At 34.0% G+C, this 14,062-nt stretch overlaps 1 protein-coding gene across 3 annotated transcripts in view; it reads right to left on the bottom strand.

Moving 5' to 3' along the window:
* Positions 1 to 11,465: 11,465 nt before the first annotated feature.
* The window catches only part of LOC125058258 (pantothenate kinase 3), a 33,767-nt gene continuing 31,170 nt past the window's right edge, over positions 11,466 to 14,062 (bottom strand). For all 3 annotated transcript variants that reach the window (XM_047662296.1, XM_047662295.1, XM_047662294.1), the window contains 3 exons: positions 13,576 to 13,711; positions 12,788 to 12,903; positions 11,466 to 12,270 (listed from right to left, as the gene is read on the bottom strand). In XM_047662296.1, coding sequence (XP_047518252.1) covers positions 12,183 to 12,270; positions 12,788 to 12,903; positions 13,576 to 13,711 — 340 coding nt within the window. In that variant the 3' untranslated portion in view covers positions 11,466 to 12,182. The remainder of the gene's footprint in view (positions 12,271 to 12,787; positions 12,904 to 13,575; positions 13,712 to 14,062) is intronic.

A 14,062-nucleotide genomic window follows, 5' to 3' on the forward strand; every position in this document is an offset into this window, starting at 1 on the left:
GTTTTGACTTTGAATATCGCAGTGTATAGTTAATATAAATAAATATATTTTTCTTTAACAATATTATACACACCAGGATTCTTGGCCTAGTGGCGACTCTCATTCCTGAGATCGTAGGTTCGATCCCAGGTTGTGCACCAATTGACTTTCTATGCGCAATTAACATTCGTTCGAATGGTGAAGGAAAACATCGTGAGGAAACCGGCTTGCTTAGACCCTAAAAGTCAACGGCGTGTCAAGCACATGAGGCTGCTCACCTACGTGTCTATTAGATTGACAAATGATCATCAAACAGATACAGATCTGAGCCCCAGACCTAAAAAGGTTGTAGCACCATTGGTTTTTGAAGTTATACTTCTTTAGGCGCGTTATGAAAATTTGATGAGAGTGAAATTTTACGATGCGCGCGCACCTATGACACAAAATTCGGAGTGTGATTATAGCGTGCGCAATCTACAAAAGAAATAGAATATAAGCTAACTTCACGCATATTCTATTTCTTAGCTTAGCAGCTTAACAAGAATTTTGAATATCCATGACAATTGACATCTGACATTGACATTTACCTTTTAAACAAATATAGGAGTTTGAATTATTGTTTAAAATAAAAGATTATCTATGTATCTAGTTATTTTCATTATACAAGTGCGAATTTTATATGTGCGTCTGAATTATAATCAGAAGTGATTTAAATTTAATATCTAAATCAAAACTAATTAATATGATAAAATATTTGTGAAAAAACTGTGCCAACCTTCCTGAGTGCTTCAATACAATTGAGGTTAACTATCCGTAGGTATTATCGAGTATTATTGTTGATTAAAACTGAAACATGAACCATTATTCATTGCTTATGTTTATTGCGTTTGTTACAGCAACGTTTTAGAAATATTCTATATATCAATAATTGAGAACAAAGATTTAAGCACGAATACTAATAAGTTACACGGGCTGTCATACTGTAAGCATCGTAATTGTGTAGCTCCGTAATATTGAGTGCTAAAAAATAATTTCGTACACTGTTCTTGAGACTGCGACGTCACAAAACACAAATCGAAGTGTCGTCCGTGTAGTGGAACTACCGATTTCACACAATATCACGTAAGTTCTTGAATTTCAACAAAAGTATCTCCAAAAAGTGATAATTAGAGGTTAGAAATTCACCAATCATATTGAGCATAGACAAAAGATCAATGACATTGACACTTGTCACAGCAACAGCTAACTAGTGTTGCCAGAGCAAGTAAATAAAAACTACCACTAATTACGTTCCATAACACGCAGATTTAGTTTACAAGAATGGAAGATCAGTTTCAACTATTGTTTGATAAAATGAAGAATGAAATCTTGAACCAAACAATAGAATTGAAAGATTCGATAACAAATAATATAATGGAGAGATTAGACGAAAAACTTCAACCTATTATAACAGAAAATAGAAACTTAAAAATAAAAGTAGAAAATCTCGAAAAGGAAGTAGAAAGTTTAAAAAGAGGAAAGAAGCAAAACAATTTGATAATGTTTGGAGTAAATGAAGGCGAAAGGTCTACACAAGAATTAATACAAAATACAATACATATTTTCAAAACTGACCTTGACATACAATTACAAGAACATGAGATAAACAAAATATATCGTCTAGGAAAGGGAAAGTCTTCTGGAAAACCAAGACCAATTCTGATTTCCTTTACGAGCGAATGGAAGAAGAATGAAGTTATGGGAAAGAAGAAAAACTTCAAAAATGTATATGTTACAGAAGACTACACAAAGGAAGTAATAGAGAAAAGGAAAACGTTGCAGGCGCAGCTAAAAGAGGAGAGAGAAAAGGGAAATATCGCGTACCTGAAATTTGACAAACTAGTAGTAAAAGAAAAAAATACTAACATAAATAAGGAAAAGCGCAAAAGAGAAACGTCATCATCCCCACAAAACAATGCTCAACCAAGGAAACAACAAACTCTAATGCCGCCGATTAACAATAGACCAAATGCTTTCGACGTAATGAGGATTAGAGCTAATTCTCTTTCGTCTTTTCCCGCTAAGACAACAACTAACAAAGAATAACAATTAACTGTCGGTAAACGGAAAAATAAACAGCTCAACATGAACCAACATAAAATAACAAAACAAAATACTTCCCCAAGCCGACTGGTCATCGTGGGGAAAAATGACCACGACCCTCTAAAGGAAAAAAATAACACTAACATGAAAAATAACACTAACATGAAAAACAAAGTAAATGACATCCACATAGCAACTATTAACTGTCGATCTCTTAGAACACCTGAAAAACTCCAAGAACTAGAGCTGGCAATAGAAGAGTTAAAGTGGGATATTATAGGTATTAGCGAAATGCGCAGATTTGGAGAAGGTATAGAAAACCATGGCAAATACGTACTACATTATAAAGGGGAGACGCCCGGGCTGTATGGAGTTGGATTCATGGTGAAAGCAAATCTAGTCAACAACATAGAAGAACTTAGTGGATTCTCGGAACGTATTGCAATCCTTAATATAAAACTGCCCGTGAACGGAGATAAAGAAGAGAGATGGTCTATTATACAGGCATATTCACCAACTGAATCTGATAAAAAAGAGGACGTAAAAACAATTGAGGAATTCTATGAAAATCTCCAAAACGCTATTGATAACGCACACAAAAACGTCATCGTGATGGGAGACTTTAATGGACAAATTGGGATTCAAAATAGTGGGGAAGAAAATACCATAGGAAACTATGGGTATGGAAATAGAAGCAAAAACGGAACAAGACTAGTAAACTTTGCACTGGAAAACAGATTAAGTATTCTAAACAGTTTTTATAAAAGGAAACCATCAAAAAAATGGACATGGATCTCACCCAATGGACAATATAGGAATGAAATCGATTTTATTATGTCTAATAATAGAAAAGCCTTCAAGAACATTTCGATCATAAACAATTTAAACTTCCACACAGACCATAGGATGGTTCGAGTTGCGATGTCAGGAATGTTCAAGAAAACAAGACGATTTCAAAATAAACAATTAGCGGTACAATACTCAGGTGACCCTAAACTATTACTTAATAATCTTCAAACATCTCTAGATGCCGCGGAATTAGAGAAGAAAGAATATCCATCGATACAAGAAAAATACAACCTATTACTAAATCAACTAAAAACAGTAACCAGAAAAACAAACAAAAGTATCAAGAAAGAAGTCTCACTTACAATCAAACAATTATTACAAGAACGAAAAGAACTTTTACGACAAAAGGAAATTAAAGGAAACCGCCAAAGAGTAACAGAAGTAAGCAAAAAGATCAGTGAACAACTTAGGAAAGAAAGAAAAACTAAAAGATCTAATACAATGAAAAGTTACATAGAAAAGACAGGAGGAATAAAAAAGGCATTGAAGGAGTTAAACTACAAAAAGGACTGGATACCAAGTATGAGAAAGAAAGATGGCAATAATACAGGTAAAAGACTCGAAATATTAAAAATCGCTACAGAATTCTACCGAAACTTATACCGAAGTCAAAAAGAGAAAGACACTATAAAAGAAAACGACGAAATAACTAATGAAGAATATATACCGGAAATAATGAAGGAAGAAACCATAAAAGCAATAAATACACAAAAACTCGATAAAGCCCCTGGATCTGATCTTGTTACAAACGAACTTCTAAAAGCAACGTTACCAGTAATCGCTCCAAGACTTACAGATATATTTAATGAAATTATCAAAACGGAAAACATTCCAGAGGATTGGACAAAATCTACAATTATACTACTACATAAAAAAGGTGACAAAGGAGATATAGCAAATTACAGACCAATCAGTTTAATGTCCAATATTTACAAAGTGTTTTCAAAAATAATATTATCTAGAATCACAAACACACTTGAAGAAAATCAACCCAAAGAACAAGCTGGATTCCGTAGACATTTTTCAACAATAGACCACATACACGCCCTTAGACAAATACTCCAGAAATTTAAAGAATATAACAAAATTTACTACATAGGGTTCGTGGATTTCAACAAAGCATTCGACACACTTGAACATAGATTTATCTGGGACGCATTAAAAGATCAAGGCGTACATGCAAAATACATACGGATACTGAAAAACGTATACACAAAAAGCACCGCACAAGTAAAACTAGAATCTATAGGCGAAGAATTTCCGGTTGAGAGAGGTGTACGCCAGGGAGACCCAATTTCACCAAAAATATTTGCAGCAGTTCTGGAAATGATATTCAGAAATCTGGATTGGACGAATAAAGGACTAAATATAAATGGCGAAAATCTGAGTCACCTACGCTTTGCAGACGACCTAATCTTATTTTCGGAAAACCCGAAAACCCTAAAGGAAATGTTGCAACAGTTAGCGGAAGAAAGTAAGAAGGCAGGCCTGTCAATGAACTTAACGAAAACAAAAGTAATGTCTAACTCCTCACAAACAGAGTCCATAACAGTAAATGATGAAGAAATAGAGTATGTAAAGGAGTATGTGTATTTGGGACAGTTAATATCTACTGAGGAATGTATGCAAAAAGAAATAGAAAGAAGAATAACTAATACTTGGAAGAGATATTGGTCACTCAGTGAAGTCATGAAGAACCAGGATATGTCTATGAGGAACAAGAGGAGAATATACAATATGTGTATCTTACCATGCTTACTATATGGGTGCCAAACATGGGCATTGACAGAAGAACAAGCAAGGAAAATAAAAGTTTGTCAGAATGGAATGGAGAGAAGCACAATAGGAATTAAAAGAAAAGACCGAGTTAAACTAAAATGTATCAAAAACAAAACAAAATTTAAGAATGCATACACAACATACAGGTGCTTAAAGTGGAGGTGGGCTGGACATATGATAAGAGAGAAGAAGGAGAAATGGACGAGAATAATAACAGAATGGCAACCACGAGATAGTAAAAGAAACAGAGGCAGACAGACTAGAAGATGGGAGGACGACATCAAAAAAGTGGCGGGCCCAATATGGACGCGCATAGCGAAAAATAGAACAGAGTGGAAATCTTTAGAGGAGGCCTATGTCGAAAGACAAGCTGAAATGTAGAAACGACCGTTTACCGATACCGGATTTATGAAAAGAAAAGAAACTGTTAAAAGTTATAAACGTATTTGTAAGAAAAATTACTGTAAAAATAAGTTCAGCAATAAAGGCTATTTTATTTTATTTTATTTTATTTTTTTTACTAATAAGGAGAAAATGAAGGCTTGGAGCGATATAACAGAGAAGTAAACATTTTAATAAGTACCTGCATCTCAAAAAAATGACCACATTATTTAATCAAAACATGTAATTTTTCAGATTTAATCTAGCAAATATAAGGACAAGAGACAAAAAACAATTGATGAATCAGTGGAAGTGCACTAAATTGAATACAAAAAAAGAGTTGTCATCTTATCGCCGTGAAACATCTAAAACTGGAGGTGGATCAAAGCCACCATCACCTTCTCGAGACACAATGGATATGGCAGAGATGATACCGCAACGGTTTGAAGTAGATTTCAATGAATTTGATTGTGATGGTGTCGAGGTAGGAATGTTAATTATAAATATGATGTATGGTGATGTTCAAGGTTCAACCTTTCAAGCATAGGCATATGCTCACAACAGTACTTTATTCCCCTACAGGTAGTTAGAGATATTGTAATACCTCAAAACATCCATGTTGCACTTGTAGTACCGAAACTCTGTCCAGCCAGAAGTGAGCCCATTCCCACTTATAATGGACAGTGGGTATAATACACCTTAATACCTGAGTGCGAACCACTCACCATGATACTTAAATTAATAGATGTTATTTATATATTTCAGGATATTACAAATAAAATCATTTTAGAAACAATTGATATCCCAAAAGCCAACAATGACAAGGTAATAAATCAGTTTTGACATAACTTGAATACTAAAAAAGCCAAACAAAGGTGTGCACAACAGTGACAACATAACTTAACAATTTCATTATTTTGTAGGATTAAAGAAAGGTTAAAGAAAATCATGTCGAACTGAACAACAAGAATCCCCAAACAACTCCAAAGAAACCTACAAGGAAGACACCGGTATTATATTTAAATTATCTCTATCTCTAAATAGAATAAAAGAAAGTTGCTATCCAGGTCTGTAGCATGTGCTACAAATTATATTATTAACACATTTATATAATTATATTAATATAAATGTGTTAAAAAATTTATAATATGAATTATAAAAAAATTTAAGTTTTGCATGGACAGAGCTTAAATTAATATTCTCTTATTTGTTGCAGAAAGCAAGTAGTAGTTTTAGTTTTGGAGAAGCCTCGTAGATGCACAACCAAGTAATGATTAATTTAAAATTACAAACCGAAATTCTGAAGAAGACATTAGAGTCACTTAAAAATAATAGTATAATGAAATAAAAATGTTTTAAAGATAAATAGTGTTTTATTTGTTTAATGTAAGAGAATAATAATAAATATTTATTTAATTAATTTTTCAAATGTAAACTGAACTTTATTGACTTTAATGACTCCTTTTCCAGTCTTTGATTATTTAATTGTAATTAATTATTTGCATGCAATCAAAAACTATTTTTAATAATGCCAAAGAAGTATAACTTCTTACGCGCGTACATAAGTACACGCACCCTTTTTTTATTTATATTACTAGCCGATCCGGCAAACGTCGTTTTGCCATGTATATCATTTATAATAAAAAAATAGGGGTTGATCGTAGAGGGTTGAAAATTAGGGGTTGTATGTATTTTTTAATTCTGTAACATAAGAAAAATTTTTTTTTATCTATAAATAAAAAATAAAAATTAGGGGTGGACTACCCTTAACATCTGGCGGGCTGATTTGTGAATCTAAACCATTCCCAGATCCCCTTGAACACACACAAAAAATTTCATCAAAATCGGTCCAGTCGTTTAGGAGGAGTTCAGTCACATACACACGCACACAAGAAATATATATATTAAGATATACACGTATAATAAAAACAATACTAAAATTAAAACGTAAGTAAAATACAAAGTGAACTGAAGTTAAAATTAATTAACTAAATATAATTAAGATAAGGTTTACGATTTAAGGCTTATTTCATTAACTTTACGAATATGTACAAGATATGTTTGATGTTAATTTTGTTTTGTAAGTACATTTTAATGTAATAATAATTTATTTATTCATTGCAAAAATATGGTACAAAAATGTGTAAGGTGGTACAATCGTAAGTTCGCATATTCTGCCACACACAAGGAATTTTACATTTTACAATAGTCTTTGACTAATAATGTAAATGTAAAATTCCTAAAAATATATGTAGAAAGCCTTTTGTGCAATTGGAATTGACACAGTGCGGATTAGAATAATTCAAGAGCCATTAACAAAAAAATATTTACACAAAATTAAGATTTAGCTACCCACTGAAGGATTTCTGAACCAATTCGACTTAGGGTCCTTAAAGAAAATAGAGTACTTATTTAAAGGCCGGCCTAAGCCCATGCGAGCCTTCTGGCAATGTAAAGCTTAGGTTTCCTAGAGAAGCGGTGCCGTCATTTTACGGTTGTTAGGCTTAGGTTTCCTAGAAAGGCGGTGCCGTAATGTAACGTTGGGTGACGTCACCCATGAGTTGTCTATAAATAACATCGGAGTGGGTTTTCTGCCCGTTTGCCCATAGTTTATGAAAATGAAAATAATTTATGTGTCTTACGAAGATGCCTAAATCATTAAATACATATATTAAAAATATCTAATGCATGAAAACGCTAATTTAAGGTTCTTAACTAGGAAAGAACTGTGTACGGTATTTTTTTATTTAAGAGGAAGACTCTAAGTCGAATTAGTTCGGAAATACTTGAGTGGGCAGTTCCATATAGTGGTGGTGCGCGGCAAAAACTGCCTTAAAAATTCTCAGTTCTGTAACGTAACACGACGACATCATTCTAACCAAAGATTCCAACGGAACTTCACCAAGTTTGGTCCCTATGGCAGTATACCTTTAACGCTGGCAGCATTTTCACGCTGTATTGTGATACAGCTACCGGCAAACATCTTTAACAAATGTCCTTGCCTGCGCAGAAGCTATTTTTAGGTATCACTGGGAGGGGGTGCGGTGATGCGCGACGACGTTTGTGTCCCAGATGCGCAAACTTTTCCCCACTCCCTTGTACAATGTTCAAGAAGTTTGCCGGTATCTGTACTTATTGTTTAGCGAGGAAAGCACCAGCTCTCGGGTCACGGGTACTATCTTCCAGGCACCAACTTAAATCTTTAATTTGCGCACTTAAAGAGAGAGAATGCTATTCCCAGAATAATATATATCTACTAGCGGACTCGGCCAAGCTTTGTTGTGGCTAAAGTTTTTGTTATATTACATAGTAGTAAACTATTCAAGGGAAACGGTAGGAGAACACCATAATTTGCAATAAAATAATATTACGGGTATAAATTGAGATGTAAGCTATCATATCATATATATATATATATATTTAAGTTAGATCAAACTACACACGGTGTGCAAATTTGATTGATATCGGTTCGGTAGTTTAGGAGTCCATAGCGGACAAACAACGTGACACGTAATTTATATATATTAAGATATATATTTTCAGTTGAACTGACCTTGAGCAATCGCCTCACAATTCACAAACGGAACAGACTACGCAAAGGCTATTGGCATTCCCCACTTGAACTGAACAATAAATACCACCACGCGACTTCATTAGAAAATATGCAAATACGGAAGAACACACCACGAGGCGACCTTTTTGATGAGAATAAAATGTTATTTTTAACGAAACCAAGGGAAAACTCCGACAGAATATTGAATAAGTTAATCAATGATGTTGTTGAATTGAAATCTCATAAATATTTGAGAAAGAATCGTGATATGGGAAGAATAGAATTTGATTTCAACGAATTAGTATTGTAGTTCATATAGTTTTAAATAACAACCCTGGTTTCATTCAGAAATTACCTTAAGATAGTCTTACTATACAAAAACTCATTGTACACGATGAAATTATTAATTAATTTGTTAATAAATAATGTGTACTGTTCTAGCGTCTGTCATTCGCTTCCGTAGCTGCACACTTTTTACGAAAGTATTCTTTTATTTATTCTTGTTTCCGTAGAATAAAGACATCCTCGTATTCTTGAAGGGAAACTTCTTTAGGCGCATGAGGGTAAATTTTTTAAAAAACGTCACGAAGGTGTGCAGCGTTTTTGTCGAAGTAAAAGGAGAGAGTGAGAAGGGTGAATATATTATAAAAATTCTATTTTTAAAATTAAGATTTTGTACAGAAATTGCAAAATAATTAATATTGAAATTTCAAATTTAAATGCCACGTGTTTTTAGTATCAAAGAACTTAACTAAAAAAAAATTATATTAATTTTCGACACTTTTAATAATGTTATGACAATTAAATTTTTTAAATTCCTAACATTTCTTCGTTTTTCCCTCCCTCTAAACGTCTCGGAAAAATTGTTTTTAGTATTTTCCTTTACTTATTGTTTCCCACCGTTTAAACCTTCCCCGAACTTCCACAAATATTTCTAGATATTCAGCCAAATCAGTCCAGATATACTCGAGTTTTAGCGAGACAACCGAACAGCAACTAATTTTTATATGAAAAAAATATTTCACAAATGCGGGGAAAAATAAAACACTAAAAAACCAAATATTTTTTATTTCGGACAACTTAAAACCAATACAATTCATCATAGTTATATGTTTTAGCGATTAATTGTTACTTAACATTATACAAAAGTACTTTTAATACATAAAAAAAAAAATTATACATTAAAAAATATCATTTTAATTAAAAAAATATATATATTTTATAGCATAAATATAGTTTAATCTTAACAAAGTAGAATGACAGTTTTGAGAAATATAATAAATACAATGAACACCAGTTTTAACCCAATAAAAACGTAAGTAACAATTACCGCTTCACGAAACTAGAAAGACACTTTGTGCATATTCATCAAAATCAATTCATCATGTATATCTCTATCTTCGTGAATACTTAAATAAGCCCCCTTTATCACCGTGCCCCTAAATATCAAAAATAAATTAAACTAATCTAGTAAATACAGCGAGGAAGAATCAGTTTGTTAGGCTTTTTAGACACGAACGGGTTTGTAGCAGCTTTAGGATGTTTTTTTTTTGGCAGAAGGCTCACCTGAGATATAGATTACCATATAGTGATACCAAGCAAGTGTCTTTTAAGAATTGGTACATTCTTTTCTTGAAGGACCCTAAGTCGAATGGGTTCGGAAATACTTCAGTGGGCAGCTGGTTCCACAGTGGTGGACGACAAAAAATGCCTTAAAAAACGCTCAGTTGTGGAACAATGGCCGTCGAGGTGATACGGGTGGAATTTCGTATTTTGCCTAGATGAAACTCAACTGCAAGTATAAATCCGAACAACTCGGAACACTCTCCATGGGAAATGTGGTCTCATCTTCGCAGCGTCAAGGGATCAAGCCGCTCGGAAAGTGGAAAGAACTGGTACTGGGGAGCATACGGCCAGAAGTGAGATCAGTAAAACGGGGTGAAGCACCGTCTCGCCTGGCTGAGCACACCAAGCTTCTTGGAGGCTAATTTAGACTTTCCCTCCAAATGACCGCAAAACTGAACGTCATTCAATATGTTAACACCCAGTATTCCGATGCTGGCTGTGGCTTTAAGAAGAGTGTCTTCGAAAAGAGGAGTCGCAACAAGGAGTGTTGTTTTTTTTTGAACACGCTGAAAAGCGAGATTCTTGGATTTCTCCAGTCTTTAGTGTCAATAACTTAACGGAATAATTATATATCTGGATTAATATTAATAATTATTATTATTTTCCGTTGCGTAAATAATGGGTTAGGCAAACATAATATTTGAGTTGTTTAAAAAAAACTGCATGATAAACGCTCGTGTATAAACAGCCTAACTATAAAATATATTTGTGCATACATTATAATGATTTCTAAAACATTGAATAAATCTATACCCATAACATTTTCTCTAACTTTTTCCAAAGATTCAAACCCAAACTCTTGGCGAAACAATTAACTACTCTTATACAGGGTGTAACAAATATCATATTCTGGTTTTTAATTATTCTTATTAATTTTAACAATACTATATAGTATTTCTTTAATTAGGTTTGCCTTGAAGAGAACGCTTTTAAACGATCACCCGCTGCTGTCCTAATATATAATTATATTTCTTTTACTTAACTTAACACAACAAAAAGTTAAAAATAAATTTTATAGCTTAGATATAGATATATAAAAATTAAAAAAAAAAAATTTTACCAATGGCAACTTTTTAGGTCTGGGCCTCAGATTTCTGGATCTGCCAATCTAATAGACAAGTCAGTGATCGGCCTCCTGTGCCTGACACACGCCGTCGATGATGAGTTGCTATACACTGTTCAGCGCTCAATACCATAGATTAAACAAACGAATAGTTTTCCGTTTCCTATAAAACTCTTAGCCAAAATAACTTTCTAGATTTCGTTACACCCTGTATATATTTCTCATAATATATTATTACAAAAAGTAACGCCTATATTTTTAAATGTGGCAATATTGGCTTCATTCGTCATAATGCATACTGGTTTACAAAAACGATATAACGCCAAGCACGAGATTTATCGTTTTAAACGTCTACTACGGTCCGTTCCAAACAGTGTAAAAGAAAACATACATTTTTGTATGAAAATATAGTAAAGAATTCTAATAGAATACATATAGTATTGTTAATACGTAAAGTAAAAATAGAATACTCGAAAGTCGATACTTTCAAGCTGTCAAAATCTGAAATCACTGACAAATACTTGACGTAATTATCACAAGCTTCATGCCTGCTATGTATTTTCTTTATGTTATAGGAGGCAAATAGGCAGAATGCTCACCTGAAGTGATACCACTGCCCATGGAGTGATCAAATGATCTGATTTGCTCAAGTTGTCTATTTAAAAAGGTTTTAGACAATCTAATTATAGATTGTTTTCAGCAACGTTATCAAAACGTTATGGAGACGATAAAACTCGTGCTTGGCGATTACGATTCTCTAAGTATTTACAACATTATAATATCATTATTCACAGGTGTTTTGTTATACAGGTGTTAACAAATTTGATATTTTCAGCTTTTCAACAAAACACCCTATATAAGGCTACAGATTCACCTATCCGTCTGAGCGTTCTCTGTGCAATTTTGTTTATCGCTTTTACTTTCGTAATGGAGTAGACAACCCACAGCGCCAAAGTACCTAAAAAATACAGATTAAGATTTAAAAAAAAAAGGCTGCGTGTACTTATGTACGCGCGTAAGAAGTTATACTTCTTTGGCTTTCTTTATTTTTTTAAATATTAAATAATTAATAATAATTATTATTTTATTATATTATTAATAACTAGGTATGTTTCATAACCTTTTAACTAAGTAACAATAGGTCTTTGTGAAAAAGCATTGCTAAATTTCTTTGAAAAAATAATTAAAACTCATTTATGTGACTACAAAGGTCATTATGGTCATTTAAAATTGTTGCTAACTTCACGCATATTCTATTTCTTTTTACTTGTAGATTGTCTTATTCCCATCTCGCTCGCGCACGCTATAATCACATTGACTGACAACTTTGTGTCACGGTGCGCGCGCATCGTAAAATTTCACTCTCATAAATTTTTCATAACGCGCCTAAAGAAGTATAACTTCAAAAACCATGATTTAATCAGGTAACATCATATAGCCAAGTGATCAGGCTTCTGTGTCCACTTGGAACTCACCCTTCATGTTCCAAGAACAGCGCCTTCAAAGCCCCCTTGGACCAGTAAGACATGGCGTAGCTCAGCAGCTTCATCGACAAGGGGTTCACTCGAAGGAAGTTGCCGCAAAACACCACCTGCAATTTTGATTATCACTAAACCGATAGATGGCGCTGTACATTTATTAAAAAATACTAAAACGCGGTACCGAAGTAAATGTAGAATTATATAATATCCCAATAACCAATATAAAATTATTCGAACAAGCGGCTTATGCAATCTCATATAGATAGAAGTGTTACAAAAGGTGCCGGGTCACGGGTGCGTTGCCGGCCTGTACTAGTGGAACTTGAGTCTTGCCTCTTGTATTCATATATGGACTTCAAAATATTACTTTGGTCGTGTGGGTAATTAAACTCGCTCGCACGGTGAAGGAGACCTTTTTAAAGAGCGTACCAATTCTTAAAAGGCCGGCAACGCACTCGCGAGCCCTCTGGCATTGAGAGTGTCCATGGGCAGCGGTATCACTTAACATCAGGTGAGCCACCTGCCCGTTTGCCCCCGTTCTATTAAAAAAAAAAAGAGGAAACTGGCCTTAGACCCAAAAAGGGACAGTGATGCCAACTTGGTTTTCCCCTAAATTTAGGGTTAATCATTTGATCAATACTAAGGGGCAATTGAAGTTAGTCCTGGTTGGGGAACATTTTGCAGAAGTTGGCATCACTGGTGTCGGTCACAAAAGGCTGATCACATACTCTGTAAAGGAAATGATCACGAAAAATACAAAAATCTGAGAATTTTATTGGTACCCGCTGTATATTCTGGTTGGACGCGCAGAGCCGCGCAATGGAGCCGATGTTGTTGGTGATGGTGACCAAGGTGGCCCGAGCCAGGTCTTCGCGGGAGACCTTCGCACGACGATCAGCCGAACACATTTGTCCGAAGCTAGAAGATTAAAAAAAAATAAGTAAAAATATTGTTTCGACCAATCAAATGCCTCGAGAGAGGTCGAGGCGCCATTTTGATCTTGGACAGTGCGTACACATAGACAATGTACAATCTGTAATGTGTCTATGATATTGCGTGGTGTTGCCAATCTAATAAATGATATCGTACTATTATTACAATATCTTAGAGTCTGGCTAATGAAAGAAGATAATTGAATTGTTTGAAATCTTTCGGATGGCAACACAGATGTCATTGAATTTCTTAGGTTAGTATGATTTATTGTCTTGATACTTCATGCAATTACTCATTTTTATTTCTATTATATATTTTTTCAGTATAGTTAACAGG

The sequence above is a fragment of the Pieris napi genome, chromosome 18 (genome assembly GCF_905475465.1).
Source record: "Pieris napi chromosome 18, ilPieNapi1.2, whole genome shotgun sequence".
Lineage (NCBI taxonomy): Eukaryota > Metazoa > Arthropoda > Insecta > Lepidoptera > Pieridae > Pieris > Pieris napi.